The 12,742-nt window shown below is 46.2% G+C and overlaps 1 protein-coding gene across 1 annotated transcript; it reads left to right on the forward strand.

Annotated features, from left to right (window-relative positions):
• The first annotated feature begins 5,012 nt into the window (after nucleotides 1-5,012).
• Nucleotides 5,013-7,522, forward strand: LOC121356489 (homeobox protein Hox-D1-like). Its single transcript, XM_041472973.1, has 2 exons — nucleotides 5,013-5,108; nucleotides 5,229-7,522. Exons 1-2 carry the CDS (start codon nucleotides 5,078-5,080, stop codon nucleotides 5,498-5,500), a joined length of 303 nt encoding a protein of 100 aa, XP_041328907.1. The 5' UTR covers nucleotides 5,013-5,077; the 3' UTR covers nucleotides 5,501-7,522.
• The last annotated feature ends 5,220 nt before the right edge of the window (nucleotides 7,523-12,742 follow it).

The following is a 12,742-nucleotide window of genomic DNA, read 5'->3' on the forward strand; positions in this document are numbered from 1 at the left end:
CCAGTGCAAAAAGGAGCTGAGGCTTTGTGTTATCTCCATGCAGTCAGTGTACTGAGGCTGAGCTACCCCTTTGCATCCTGTTTCTTTTTGAGGGGGGGGCATCACTGTCCCACTGTGCATGGCCTGGTTAGCAGCACCAGGGCAGAGGAACCTAGATAGGCACAGCCAGGGGCTTCCAGCGATGCCACAGTTTTGTAGGTGCCACTTGTGTTTGGCTGGAAAAAAAAAAAGCCAAATGCCTCCTGCTCCATTAGCAAGTACTTCCTGAGCATACACTGCAGGCTCCCAGCCCTGGTCCATGGGCAGGCCAGGGAAGGACTCAGGGGCACCCCCATGGCTTCCACTATGAGACCACACCAGGGTCACCTGGGGCTGCAGGCAACCTTGTCCAAAAATGAAGAGGATGCAGCTGGCTGCACACCCAGGGGAAAAAACAGGGTAAAGGGGATGGGGCTGCTGGTCTACCACTGGGAGGGTGCCTTGCTGTTAGTGTCAGCTGAGGGGAGAAGAAAGGAGCTGCAGGTTGAGATGCCATCCTTCTACATGCCAGCCTGCTGTGCGTGCCCAGTGGCCACACACAATGGCAGCCTGGCAAAGGCACAGTGTACTGCACGGTGGGCAGGCCCAGATGTCCAGCACTCCACTGCAGACCTGCCTGGGAACAAAAGCTGGAGCTGGGTGGGCAGCACAAAGGGGCTGGTGCTGCCAGGGCAGGTAGGGCTGTAGTGGTCACATGATGTTATACATTGATGAACAACACACCTCTGCTTTTAAAAGGTGCAAGATAAACTGGACCTCTGTTGGCTGCAGCCACTCACCAGGGATTGAATGGCAAGTGAATCCCTGAACGGGCAATGTCTCTCTGTTCCCACGTGAGAGGCAGCACTGGGTACCCCGTGGTGCTTGCTTGGAGTGGGGCTGCCAGGGGAGTGAGAGGGTTGGCTCTGTTAAGGGTCATCAATCACACAAAGAGCACTTTTTACTCGACAGTGGGTCCTCCTACTTCTGCTTGGACCTGAGCCAGCTGGGACTGGAGCAGAAACCCCATCCAGCAGAAGCAGAATGCAGTCCCAGAGCCTGAGAGCCATGGAGTACCAGGGCAGGACTGAACCCCTTCGATCACATAGGCTAAGATACAAAATGGGACTCAGTGAGGTATCTGTGCCTGCACATCCCTAAGCCTCTGCAGATGCTGCTCAGGAGCAGAGATGAGTCTTTGTCCTCCTTTTTGGAGCACAGGGTCCTGAAGCTTTACGAATGTTCTGGGATGAATTACAGAAAGACTCAGCTACAATGACAATAAGCACAAAGCAGAGTGAGACAGCAAGGAATTTGTACTAGACAGGATGGATATCTTCTGGGTAAAAATACTCATGAATGTAGGATTTAAACAATTTTCTTTATTTGCTGAAGTGCAGTGTTTCTTGCAACAGAAGTTTTGGGAGCAGTAGGCAATCCCATGCTGAGGTACATGGGCTCAATCTTTCCTCTAAGAAACATTTTAGGATCTTTAGGAGCAAGAAAGACAAGACAAGACAGAAATCTTGGCTGCAAACTCATTGACACCCATTTTGCACACAGCAGCATGGCTTACCTTGACACATCTGGGTTATCAATATGTGTAATATTTCTGTCCCAAAAGTCACAGCCGTGGGACTGGAAACAGGGCTTTACTTGGCAAGGGGCCAGCATGGAATCATTCTTCAGAGCAAATCTTTACAGAAGAAGGGATGGACTATCCTCTTCTCTGTGTCCATATAGAGGATCTTTGTTGTTAATCCCACATACTGGGAGAACAGAGGTTCCTATCTCAGGGGTCAGCTGGGAAAGAGGAACTTGTGGCAGGGAAACATTGATGGCAGAGGGAAACACCCCTTCCTGAGGGTTGCTGTGACTGTCTGAAAGGGCTGTGCTAGTACAGGGTGGCTCCCCTGACGTGCCAGAACAACTCCCTGGAGTCTCTGTGCATCCCTGGGTTTATTCACATTTTACAAAATAAACTCCCAAGAGCTTCCCCTCCTTCTGTAATAGCCTTTCTCACAGGAGCCTTAGGTGATTTATTTGTGCTAACAGAGACACTGTTTAAATATCCAGTTTTTGCTGCCATTGCCCTCAACACATGCTGCTCAAGCAGCCTCCCTAAGGTGAGTGCACCCAACGGGACTCAGGGCTTTTTGGCTGGACTTTCTCCTACATCATGTCTTGGTTCCACAGCGGCTTTCTCAGGTTTTGTAGAGCCCCACATACTTCCAGAAACATGGTGACACAAGGACTCCTTTGGTCCATTGTTCTCACAGAGGTTTTTGCCCCAGCAGCTCCCCTGTCTCGCCATCACTTGACTACACACACAGGCATCCCTAAACTTCCCAGCCATTCTCAAATTGTCTCTGACAGCATCATGTTCTTCACATTCTTTTTTCTCCACTTTTCTTCTTCTTTCTTTTGGCTTCCAACAAGTCCTTGATGTTTTCCTTTAAACTCCTTGTAAAAAACCAGCTTCAGTCACTCTATTCTGTATCACTGGAACTTAACTATTTAAGTCTGAACACTGAAATTCCTGCGTCGGGGAAAAAACCCTCCCTCTAAAGCCAGAGCATCAACAAGAGATGTTTTGCCTGTATTTAGCCACTGATTTCTGCTTTTGTCACCCTTGAACAGTCCTGCCAAAACAAACAGGTAATGAACAGGAAACTCGTAACAGCATCCAGCTGGGTAAATGGAAAGATCATATGTTGGTGTGAACACAGACAGCTTTTCTAGCACTTAAAACAGTCTTAGGTGTAATTAAACCAGTTGCATTCTGCAAACACAAGACCCAAGTAAAGCAGCAGACCTGTTCTGAAGCCAATTTTCTTTCCTTCACTGCAGGCAGGAATTTGTACAGCAGGGGAGACTGAAGAGCACAGATGCTCTGCTGCATGGACAGCCATTCTCTGCTAAAGAGAAAACCTGGTGTTCCCAGGCTTCTGATTGTTCAGAAGATAACATTTTCCAAACTGCTCTGATTGTCAGGGGAGTGCTGAGAAAGTTTGCGTCATCCAGAACTTAACCCCTTCCTCAAAATGTATGTTTCCTAAAAAGTGTATTTGATTTAAACTGTTCTTTATTTATACTCGCACCCCCTGAAAACAGAAATTTAGGTGATCCTCCATTATTAGAATATCAGGGCAGCACAGCCCATCAGAGTGAACAAGTCTGTGCCAGGAGAACACTGAGTGTCAGGACTCTGAGATTTCAGTGCTGCTGTGTCTGTAGACTCAAAGTTCAGGATATAATCCCTACAAAGCCAGCGTATTATTGCTCTGCAATAGTTGGTTTATAGTAGAAAACCAATGTTAGCTGGGGAGAAAGTAGGGCTGAGGCCATGTCACTGATCAGAGTCCCTGTGCAGGGAAATGCTCCTGTACCCTTGCAGGATGTGCATGCCTGTCCTAGCAATGTGTCCTCTCAGGGCCCCTGCAAGAAAAACCCAACAGACAGATCTGCTCTGAATTCATCAGCTGGGTATAATGGTGGAGCTGAGCTGCGGAGCATGAATCTCCATGGGAAAGAGTTGATACTGACTCAGTGAAATGGTCTGATTATGTCTCCCCATTATATCCTTTTCCTGTCAACAGTCTGGCCCTCTGAAATCCACAGGAGATCCAGTGGAATGTTTTCTTCTATGAGGATTCTGGTTGCCTTCATGAGGTTGGCATCATGCTCGGTCCTTGCAAAATTTGTGGCCTCTTCCTGACCACAGCAAATGGCACTTTTGCCAAGAGATTGTAGAGCTCCTTAAGCTGTTGAGTGGAAGGCACTGGATGATGGATGAAAGCATATAAATTTCATGCTTTTATTTAGAAATATATATTTTTTAATAATGTACAACCCTTGCATTTCCCAGCTGACTTCACTTCCTCCTACAAAGAATTAGAGGGTTGCAAGTCTAATTCAACGCAGCATGATGTAGCCCTTCTTCAAGTTCCTTGTATGTCCAGTCCCAAGTCACCAAAGCCCAGGTGTACTTTGCCCAGCACACCCTTCTGCTATTCTGAACTGCACTGACACATGGTTATATCACATGGTTATCAAGGCACTGGATGAAACCGATCATTACCCAAATCAAACATCACCATGGCTCAGACTGGATGGTCAAGTGTCATTTGGAGACATTTAGGGAAAGATGATCACATCGGGAGTCCAGATTTCGCTTCCTTCACCTTGTTGCTGTTTCCTACTGTTCTGGGGGATTGAAAACCAAGAGAGAGTTAGACGATTTGGCTGGGTAGAGCAACTTGGTGCTCTCTGCCAGCTGTAAACACTCAGTAAACAATGCTGAATCGCCAAGGGAAAAATAAAAGTCCATTAACGGTGTGAGCCTGTTAACGGTGAGGAGATTCATTTTTGAGAGGCTGCAGAGCACTTATCTGATGGAACGAGACCATTAAGTGCCATGAGGTGCAGTAGCAACCCGCCCCTCGCCCCAGCCTCCGGGTGGGGAGACCTGGGTGTGCCCGCGTGGGCTCCCGTGGGAGCCCCCAGGAGTCTGGCCGGCTGCAGGGCAAGGGAGAGCGCAGAGCTGTACCCGGACGGGAGCCCGGATAGCGGGAAAGCGCCAGCTCACTCACCTGCTAAACTCCCGGCAAACGTCCCAAGTGTGCGGCGATTCCGTCGAGCGCAGGGGGAACGGCCTGTCCCGGGGGAATCCCGGTGCGGCGGGCTGCCCACCTGCAGCCCCGCGCAAACGCCGGGCAGCCGGGAGCGGGCAGGGGAGCTGGCAGCGCCCGGGACCCCCGGCTCGGGCTCCCCCCTCCGGGCTCCCATTGGCCGCGGGGCGGGACGTGCCGCCCCGCTCCAGGGCCTATATTAGGGCAATATTGCCCCGGCGGGACGCCGTGGTGCCCCGTGGGTCATGGACCTGGGGTACTTTGCTCTCGCCTTCCCGCCGGGGCTGTGCCGCGGTGCCCCGCAGGTCCCGTACCCCCGACGAGAGGACGACGCCTTCCTGGCGCTGGGCGCGGGCCCCGGGGCCGCCCCCGCGCCCGGCTGCCCGACTCCCGCGGCGGCCCCGGCGGCGCCCCGCACCTTCGAGTGGATGCGAGCGAAGCGGAGCCCGCCCGGGAGAAGTGAGTGGGGCGGCGGGGAGCGGGCGGGGGCTGCTCCCATCCCGGCTCCCCTCTGCCCTTCTCCTGCCTCGACCCCACGCCTTTGCCCCCGCTGAAGCGCGGTGTTTTTCGGCGTTGCAGGCGGTGCGGCGCCGTGCGGGGGGGAACCTCCCGCCTGCTCCGCACGCACCAGCTTCAGCACCCGGCAGCTCACGGAGCTGGAGAAGGAGTTTCACTTCAGCCGGTACCTGTCGCGGGCCCGCCGCCTCGAGGTGGCCCGCTCGCTGCGCCTCCGCGACGCCCAGGTGAAGGTCTGGTTCCAGAACCGCCGCATGAAGCAGAAGAAGCGGGAGCGGGAGGCGCTGGCCGCCCCCGCAGCCGTGCCCGCGGCTGTCCCGGGCGGCCCCGCCTGAGGCTCCGCCGCCCGCACGGAGGGGCCCGCGGGGACGCCGGGGCTGGGCTGGAAACTGCGGCCGGCGGGGCACCGGCTGTTCCTTCACCGGGACCGCGGCTGTGCAGTTCCGCTTTTTCTGTTGCAACTTTATGTACAGTTTTATTTATGAGGATTCAGGGAAAACCGCCGGCCCGGAGCGCCGCTGCTCGGTGTCGGACCGGGCCGAGGCAGCGGCGGGGTGCAGCTAGGAGTTAGCGGAGAGCGCCGCTTCCCCAAGGCAGGGCAGCGACCGGCTCTGCCAGCTCTCCTGGGTTCGGGAGGAGCTGGGTGCGTGGAGCGGCTGCCCCGTGCTCCCGACCCTTTCTTCGTTTTGCATTTAAAAAGACAGATCCATGGGCTCAGGCAGCGTTGGTACAGAAGGGGAGAAACCCCGAGAAGGGAGAACAGGGAAATTTCCTCTTACAGGAAGGGTCAGGGATGGTCATGGCATGAATCCAAGACCCCATTTTGAAAGAAGTGTCCTTGTCTTCTGCCCTGCCCTTTGCAAAATTGCTGCAAAAAAGAGGCTGGTTTTGCTTGTATTTATCATTCATTCATTCATTCATTCATTCATTCATTCATTCATTCATTTCTTTTCCTGATGTGACTGATTTAGTAAAAAATCTGGTTTTGACAGAAAAAACGGCAAGGTAAAATTTAAAAAGAAATAAAGTCTTAAGAGGAGCACCTCTTCCCTTTTGAGTTGCAGAGGTGCTGGGATTTCTCTGGCAGCCCAGGACTGGCCAGTGGCCACTATGCTGACTCCCAGCTCCCCTCTCATGTCTGTAGACAATATAAAGCGTCTTACAGCATCTAGGGCCGGAATCAGTGCATTTAGCCCTCTCAGTCTTCATTGTATCTCATGGTTAAAAAATTGAATCATTATAAATCTGTTTGGAACAAATCTCACCACATGCAAAACCTCAAGATCTGTTGAAGCTCAGAAAGATGCTTGGGTTTGACCAAAGACTAATGCTGGCAAAAGGGATGAGGATTCCTGGGTCTTTTGCTTGGATACTTGCACAAAAAAGATTGGCAATGTTCCCATAGATAAAATAACAGTATCAAAGCGGACAAAGGAACCAAGCTTAGACTTTTTTCCCATTTGTGCATGGGAAAGCAAAACAGCAATGTGGAGAGGAATGACATCTGGATTTACATGAAGGTGATTTTATTTATTTGTGGACAGGACTTTTATTTTGGACAAGCCTCTTTCTGCCCTGGATTTCTGCTGAGTGTTGGACTTTGGGGTGAAAAACCAATTATGGGACTAGGGGAGAGAGGCTTCAAGGGGGCCTGTGAAGTGCACTGGGTCCCTGTCTGGAAGCCAACCCCAGACACCAACAACAATTTGTCTTTGTTGGATGCTTGCTGGGTAAAACGAACACAGAGAGAAGATGAAGATGGATGTCTCAAGTCAAAAAGTCTGCAACAAAGAAGATTTTTACTCTGTGTAATACTTTCCATCCCCTCGGGTGCCCTTCTGCTTAAGGCTTTCTTCTGAAGACTTCTGCTGAGGGACTGGGAAGCCACTGCTGATGGAAGCTTCAGCAGAGGTTGGTGGAAACCCTGGGAAACCACTCCCAAAAGCTGGGCAGGCAAGTTATGATGATGTTGTGGCAACAAATCCATGGCTAAACGGGGCCAGGAGCCTCCTTGACAAGGAGATGGATGTTCCCCATAGTGAACATCTGAAGGAAGGGACTTCCCAAGACAGAAGGGTTTGGTCACACATCATATCCTGACTGTACTGGCAAAGGACAATGCTGCTAGAGGCTCACGGTTGTGCATGCACACAGGCACATTTTTATTCTGTACATAGAGTTATGGTTCATATCCCTTGGGCTGCTTCACTTCATGGCATAACCCTAAAAATTCCCAGGACTGAAGTACTCGTGTGAAACTAGCTGCAACCAAAATGTGTGGTTTGCAGTTCTTCATTAAAGTAATGACACCAAACAAGTGTTTATACTGCAGGCTGCTCATTCATTAAAAACCAGGAAATAATATTTCTGCCACTTTTTTTTTTTTTTTTTTTTTTTTTTTTAAGGTGCTACTTAAAGCAGAATAAATCAAAATCTGGTAAAATTAATGAAAATTTGAATAAATTAAATTTGTTTTGCAAGCTGAATTTAAAAGGCAAGTACACTGCTAACCAACCCTTTTCTGCAGCTGTTTTTAAGGTCCATTTTTATGAACTCCTCTGTTACGACTCTTTCATTTTTTTTTTTTGATAATACAAATGAGCATAGACATACAGCTCGAATAACCCATTTTACTCAGAACACATGTTTCACATACAAACTTTAGAAAACAGCTGTATTTTCAGTTGCCTCCAAATTTGTCGCATGTCTCTGGGGTTGCTTGTTTGTCAGCCTTTTATTTTCCTAATGATTTTGACATTTGTGCCAGGCACTTCAGGCCAGAGGAATGCTGCTTGTACTGCTGGCACACTCCTGCACTACCAACATGGAAAGAAATATTCTCATTGATTTCAGTGGTGCTGGATCAGACCATTAGAGCACACTAAGTCTTTTACAATGAATGTTTTCGTGACATATATTTTCCTGAATAAATAAATACATGTCCTGGCCTTGTAGCAGTGCACAGTTCTGTATCCATCAAAATGACACAGACTGAATGCACAGAGATTTACTCTGAAATTAAGATGAAACCTTATGACTCTCTCACGGCAGTCTGAATTTGGTGGTATGAGCACAGCTATATTCTGTCTTAAGAACCAGTACTTCTTATTAATTGTGATTTCTGCTCACATGACAGGGCCAGTTTAATAGGATCTTTCTCTTCACAAACAGTTCTAGCTGTATGAGGATTAGGTATTGCTCCTTTGCACTATTCTGTCAGCAAGCTACCCAAAGGAAGGAGTTAATGCAAGTCACATGGCAATTCTTAAATAATTAAATAAAAATGCCTGTGATATCTGTGTGTGCACACATGAGACAAATAAATGATAGATAAGGTCTAAGATTCACTCATATAAACTTAATTCCAAGAGTTGTGTTTCACACATGCTCAATTTGATGCCCAGCAGTTGGAAACAAGTTTTAGATTTGGCAGCTAGTTGTAAGAGCACAAGCTGCAGTTTTCGCTGCAATCGGAACAAAATATTCCAGACTGGACTCAATAGATACCCACTGCCATATAATTTTTCACAAATTATGAAACTACTATTTCCTGGCATTATTTTTCCTCAGCCATCATCAGAAAACCACAGAAAGACCAATCTCTTTCAGTCATATATTAATTTTTTGCCTACTGACTGTTGCTCAAAGGGCCCCAGGCTACAAAGGGATATGAACAAAGTAATTTTTTATGTGTTCCCATTTTGCCTCAAACAGAACAAAAATATTGATTTGGAAGGTTTCCAAGAGGAAAAAAAGTTGTAAAATTACTGTTCCTAAGTGGTATATGTGAATGTAGAGATTTAATATCTTTTGGATAGGTAAATGATAACAGAAGAACGCACCCCTTTGAAAACCAAGTTTAGGCAAGAACCCAGGCTTGCCTGGGTATCTGTCTTCCCAAGTGGACCAGATGTTACTAAATTGGAATTACAGTACAGGGAACACTTTGCTCAGGGTCAAACCAACGACTGTTTTATGAAATGAGCTTCATATCCAGGTTTATTTTGACCATGCAAGAAGCCAGCAGCAAGGTAGAAAACAAAAATATGCAACCCAACCCCCACATTTTAATCTCCTTTTGAAAGTGTCCCTCTCCATTATTTATTGGTACAACCTGGAACTGTGGTTTGTGCTAATAATGGTACATATTGCTAGCAGAGGAGAGCAGACTATTACTTCTTCTAAGAAAAATCTTTGCAGACAAAATTACAAATTGCAAACACCTCCTTGGAGTTCCAAGAACTTGTCTCTAGCAGCTAAGAAATCATACTTATGATTTGTCCTCTGTTAGCCTAAGTGCCAAGGAACCCCCAAGAACACTTGCAAATGCCTGACTGGAGAGAAATAGATATGGAGAGAAACCCCAGATGAGACGTGGCTGTTACCAGCTTATCATGAACAGGTGACTGAAGTTTAGGGGACACACATTCTGTTCTGTTTGCAATATGTGGCTACATACAGCTATGTGTTTATGTGATTCACTCAATCTCAACCATTGTTTTTCTACAACTTTTCCTAATGTCAGTGAACTAAGGAGTCTTTGGCAAAGGAAAGTCACCCTGATAAAGAAAGGTGAACCCAATGACAAATCATTCTTCTCCCTATCACAACAATGTCTGTTATTCACACGTTTACTTAACCACATGTCTAAGATGCCCCCCAACTAAATATATAGGGAAAAGATGCTCCACAGAGCCAATGTTTTACTGTAGTTTATCTTTTTCTGGAAGTCTTTTGCTGTTCTTGATCATCAGCCAAGTGAACAAAGTAACCCTCGGCTGTAAATCTTCCTTGGCTGTTTAAGCTAATTTACTCTTACATAGAGTGTTAAAATCTCTGCTGGAGATACAGTCCTGAGACCTTTTTGTAAACTGGACAAGGCTTCCTTTATACTGAAAAAGTTTAGACCACTGGTCCACAAAAGAGCTTTTCATAAACAATTTTGGTACTTTTGTGCTTTTGTTTCTTCAAAAGACAACAGCCACTGGTGATTAGCAGATTGAAAACCACTAGTTTAAGTAAACAAACAAACACAGGAACAAATCCAGTCAGTTTCTTTTCTGCTAGCCTAGCAGACTTCCCACCACCTCCAAAATAGATCTTTTTTTACTACGCTTCACCAGAAAGCATAGTGTTGCAAATAATAACTCAAAAAATTTTAATTTTCTTCTGAAAAATGTGGCATTTTTAACCAGGATGGTGTATTATGCCTTATGGAGGGGTTTAACAGGTCTAACTCAACCAGTCTGGCCTATGGCCCTGACCTTAGAGTGAGACCCCTACACTGACCAGCATGGGGGACGCACTAACCTGTGTGCTTGAGCCCTGACACAGAGAACAAAGACCTCAGCAATGCATCAATTCATGCTGCTGTGGGTGAGCATAAAATGCCACCCATGTGTGAATTCAGTGAGTCAGAAGACCTGCTTCTGTGGGGCAAAAAGAACCATTCCTTCTGCCCATACAGCCAAGGAAGAACACCTGTAACCCAGTAATATGATTTTGGTGACATTAGCACAGCAGGAGAATCTGAGAGCTAAGGCTTTCCTGCCATTACTCTTCATCTTAACGGCTGTGCTACACTAAATCTACATTCCTAATGCCTCTTTTTATGTTTCTTTAACAAGTAAGCTAGATTAAACACTATAAAGTTTAGAGTGGTATTTGAAAATAGATAAAAATATCACTAAATTTTTTAATGACTACTCAGATCCGATTTTGCCCAGTCACTGTTCAGATAATGGAAACAGTTTCTAATCCTGGCAACCTCTAGTATTTGATCCATATCTTAAGCATAGATATTGGTATAATTATTTTTAATACACAGACATTTATAGATTTATAAATTACACAATTTATGTGAAGTGACATTTTCTTCAACATCCAAATGTATCAAATCCAATGATAACTATCAAACAGTGTTAAAAACCTATCAATAAAATAATCTATCTTTCCCTTTAGAAATCCAGCTGAGTAAATGTCTAGTAGGTACACGACACCAATGAGCTATCAACCCCATTTTCTCATGCTGGAGAGACCAGCCCCCAACAGTGCACGTAACAGGGTGACATCTTCTAATAGGTCCAAGATTTTGTAAAATTTTGTAATTGTAACCAGCACTGTGAGAACTGTGACTTTAATTTCAATGATCAGGCAGAAAGTTCAAAAATACAGGACAGGACTGGCTGAACATTCTTAATGTCACGTCTCACTTAAGAAATGGACCACCTGGTGCTTCTGGTTGCTTTTCAAATGTAGCACTAAATCAAATAGATGTATTAATCAGATTTGGGACTTTACATGAGCGAATTGCTGCAGCAAGAGTTAGACAAGAAAATGGCTCTCACAAATCTGGTGTAAGAATGAATTTGAAAGAAAAAAATAAAGATACACCCAAACAAGAATAAAACCTTTACATCCTGTCTGCAGGCTGTCAGTGCCATTCATCTGTGATGCTGTGTGTCCATCACCAGTGATCTAAGGCCTGCAACAGAGCTCACCCATTCCAGAGGCAGACAGCCATGCTTTCAAGAATTGGAAGAACATGGCTTTGCCTCTTTTTCTGAGCAAAAATTTCCTAAATTTGAATTTCATTGTATTTAATAAAAAGGTGATGGTAGGATGGCATATCTAGGTGTTGTTGGCATCAGTCACACCCAGACATAGACACCCAGACCTGTGGTCACTGCCAGCCTGCAATTTGTGTCCTGAAGTCTTCCTCAGCTGCAGCCTGAGCCTCGCCAGTGGCCACATGATGTACAAGTAATATCACCAATTGCTCACATTTGCTGGATTTGTCAGTCTCAGGGCTTGTTCTGCATTGGTCTTTGCATCCAACTCTGCTGATAGTTCAGGCAGACCGGCCATCTGACTCATAAGTAAGTCTTCCATACCAGCATTACTTTAACCAAACACATTTAGTTCTAAAGATCTGACTAAGAGGGTTTTCAGGCCCTAGCAACATTACCCTTGTAACTTTTGCCAGCCTCCAGGGAGCTGAGAGGAAGTAAGGGATTTGGAACATCATGCATACACATGGCTGTTAGCTGGACTAGGCTGGAATTTAGCTGGATTAAGTTGAAATTTAGCTAGCCTGTGCTCCCTGCACATTTATGTAAACTGAATATGGCTCACCAGGCTCAAAATATTTCTCAACCAGGCATTTGTTTTCTATGTCCCAGTGCTCAAAAAGATAAAAAGTGCATCTTATTTGCAAAATGTTCTGAAATCATTGCTGCACAACTTTTTATTTCTGCTGGCTCTGTCTCTACAAAGAAAAAAAAAACACCTGGTGCATTTCTCACATCTTGCTGCACAACTTTTTATTTCTGCTGGCTCTGTCTCTACAAAGACAAAAAAACCACCTGGTGCATCTTCTCCTGGTGCCAGGAAAGGGATCAATCTGATCTGCCACATCTCCTCACAAATCTCAGGGAGTACACAGCCTCACCAACTCATACCTACAACTAGAAAGACCATGTGTTTTTAATGTATATCCATCCAAGTTATTTCAGTCAGCATATTTTCTTTTCCTTACCACAGTTGTACCCTGGGGAGAAACTATGTCAAGTATGAAC

This window comes from Pyrgilauda ruficollis, unplaced genomic scaffold, assembly GCF_017590135.1.
Source record: "Pyrgilauda ruficollis isolate IOZ18807 unplaced genomic scaffold, ASM1759013v1 scaffold3, whole genome shotgun sequence".
NCBI lineage: Eukaryota > Metazoa > Chordata > Aves > Passeriformes > Passeridae > Pyrgilauda > Pyrgilauda ruficollis.

Coding starts and splice junctions, on each gene's coding strand:
- LOC121356489 (XM_041472973.1), top strand. CDS start 5,078: ATGCGAGCGAAGCGGAGCCCGCCCGGGAGAA. Junction 5,109..5,228: donor GCGGAGCCCGCCCGGGAGAA/GTGAGTGGGGCG, acceptor TCGGCGTTGCAG/GCGGTGCGGCGCCGTGCGGG.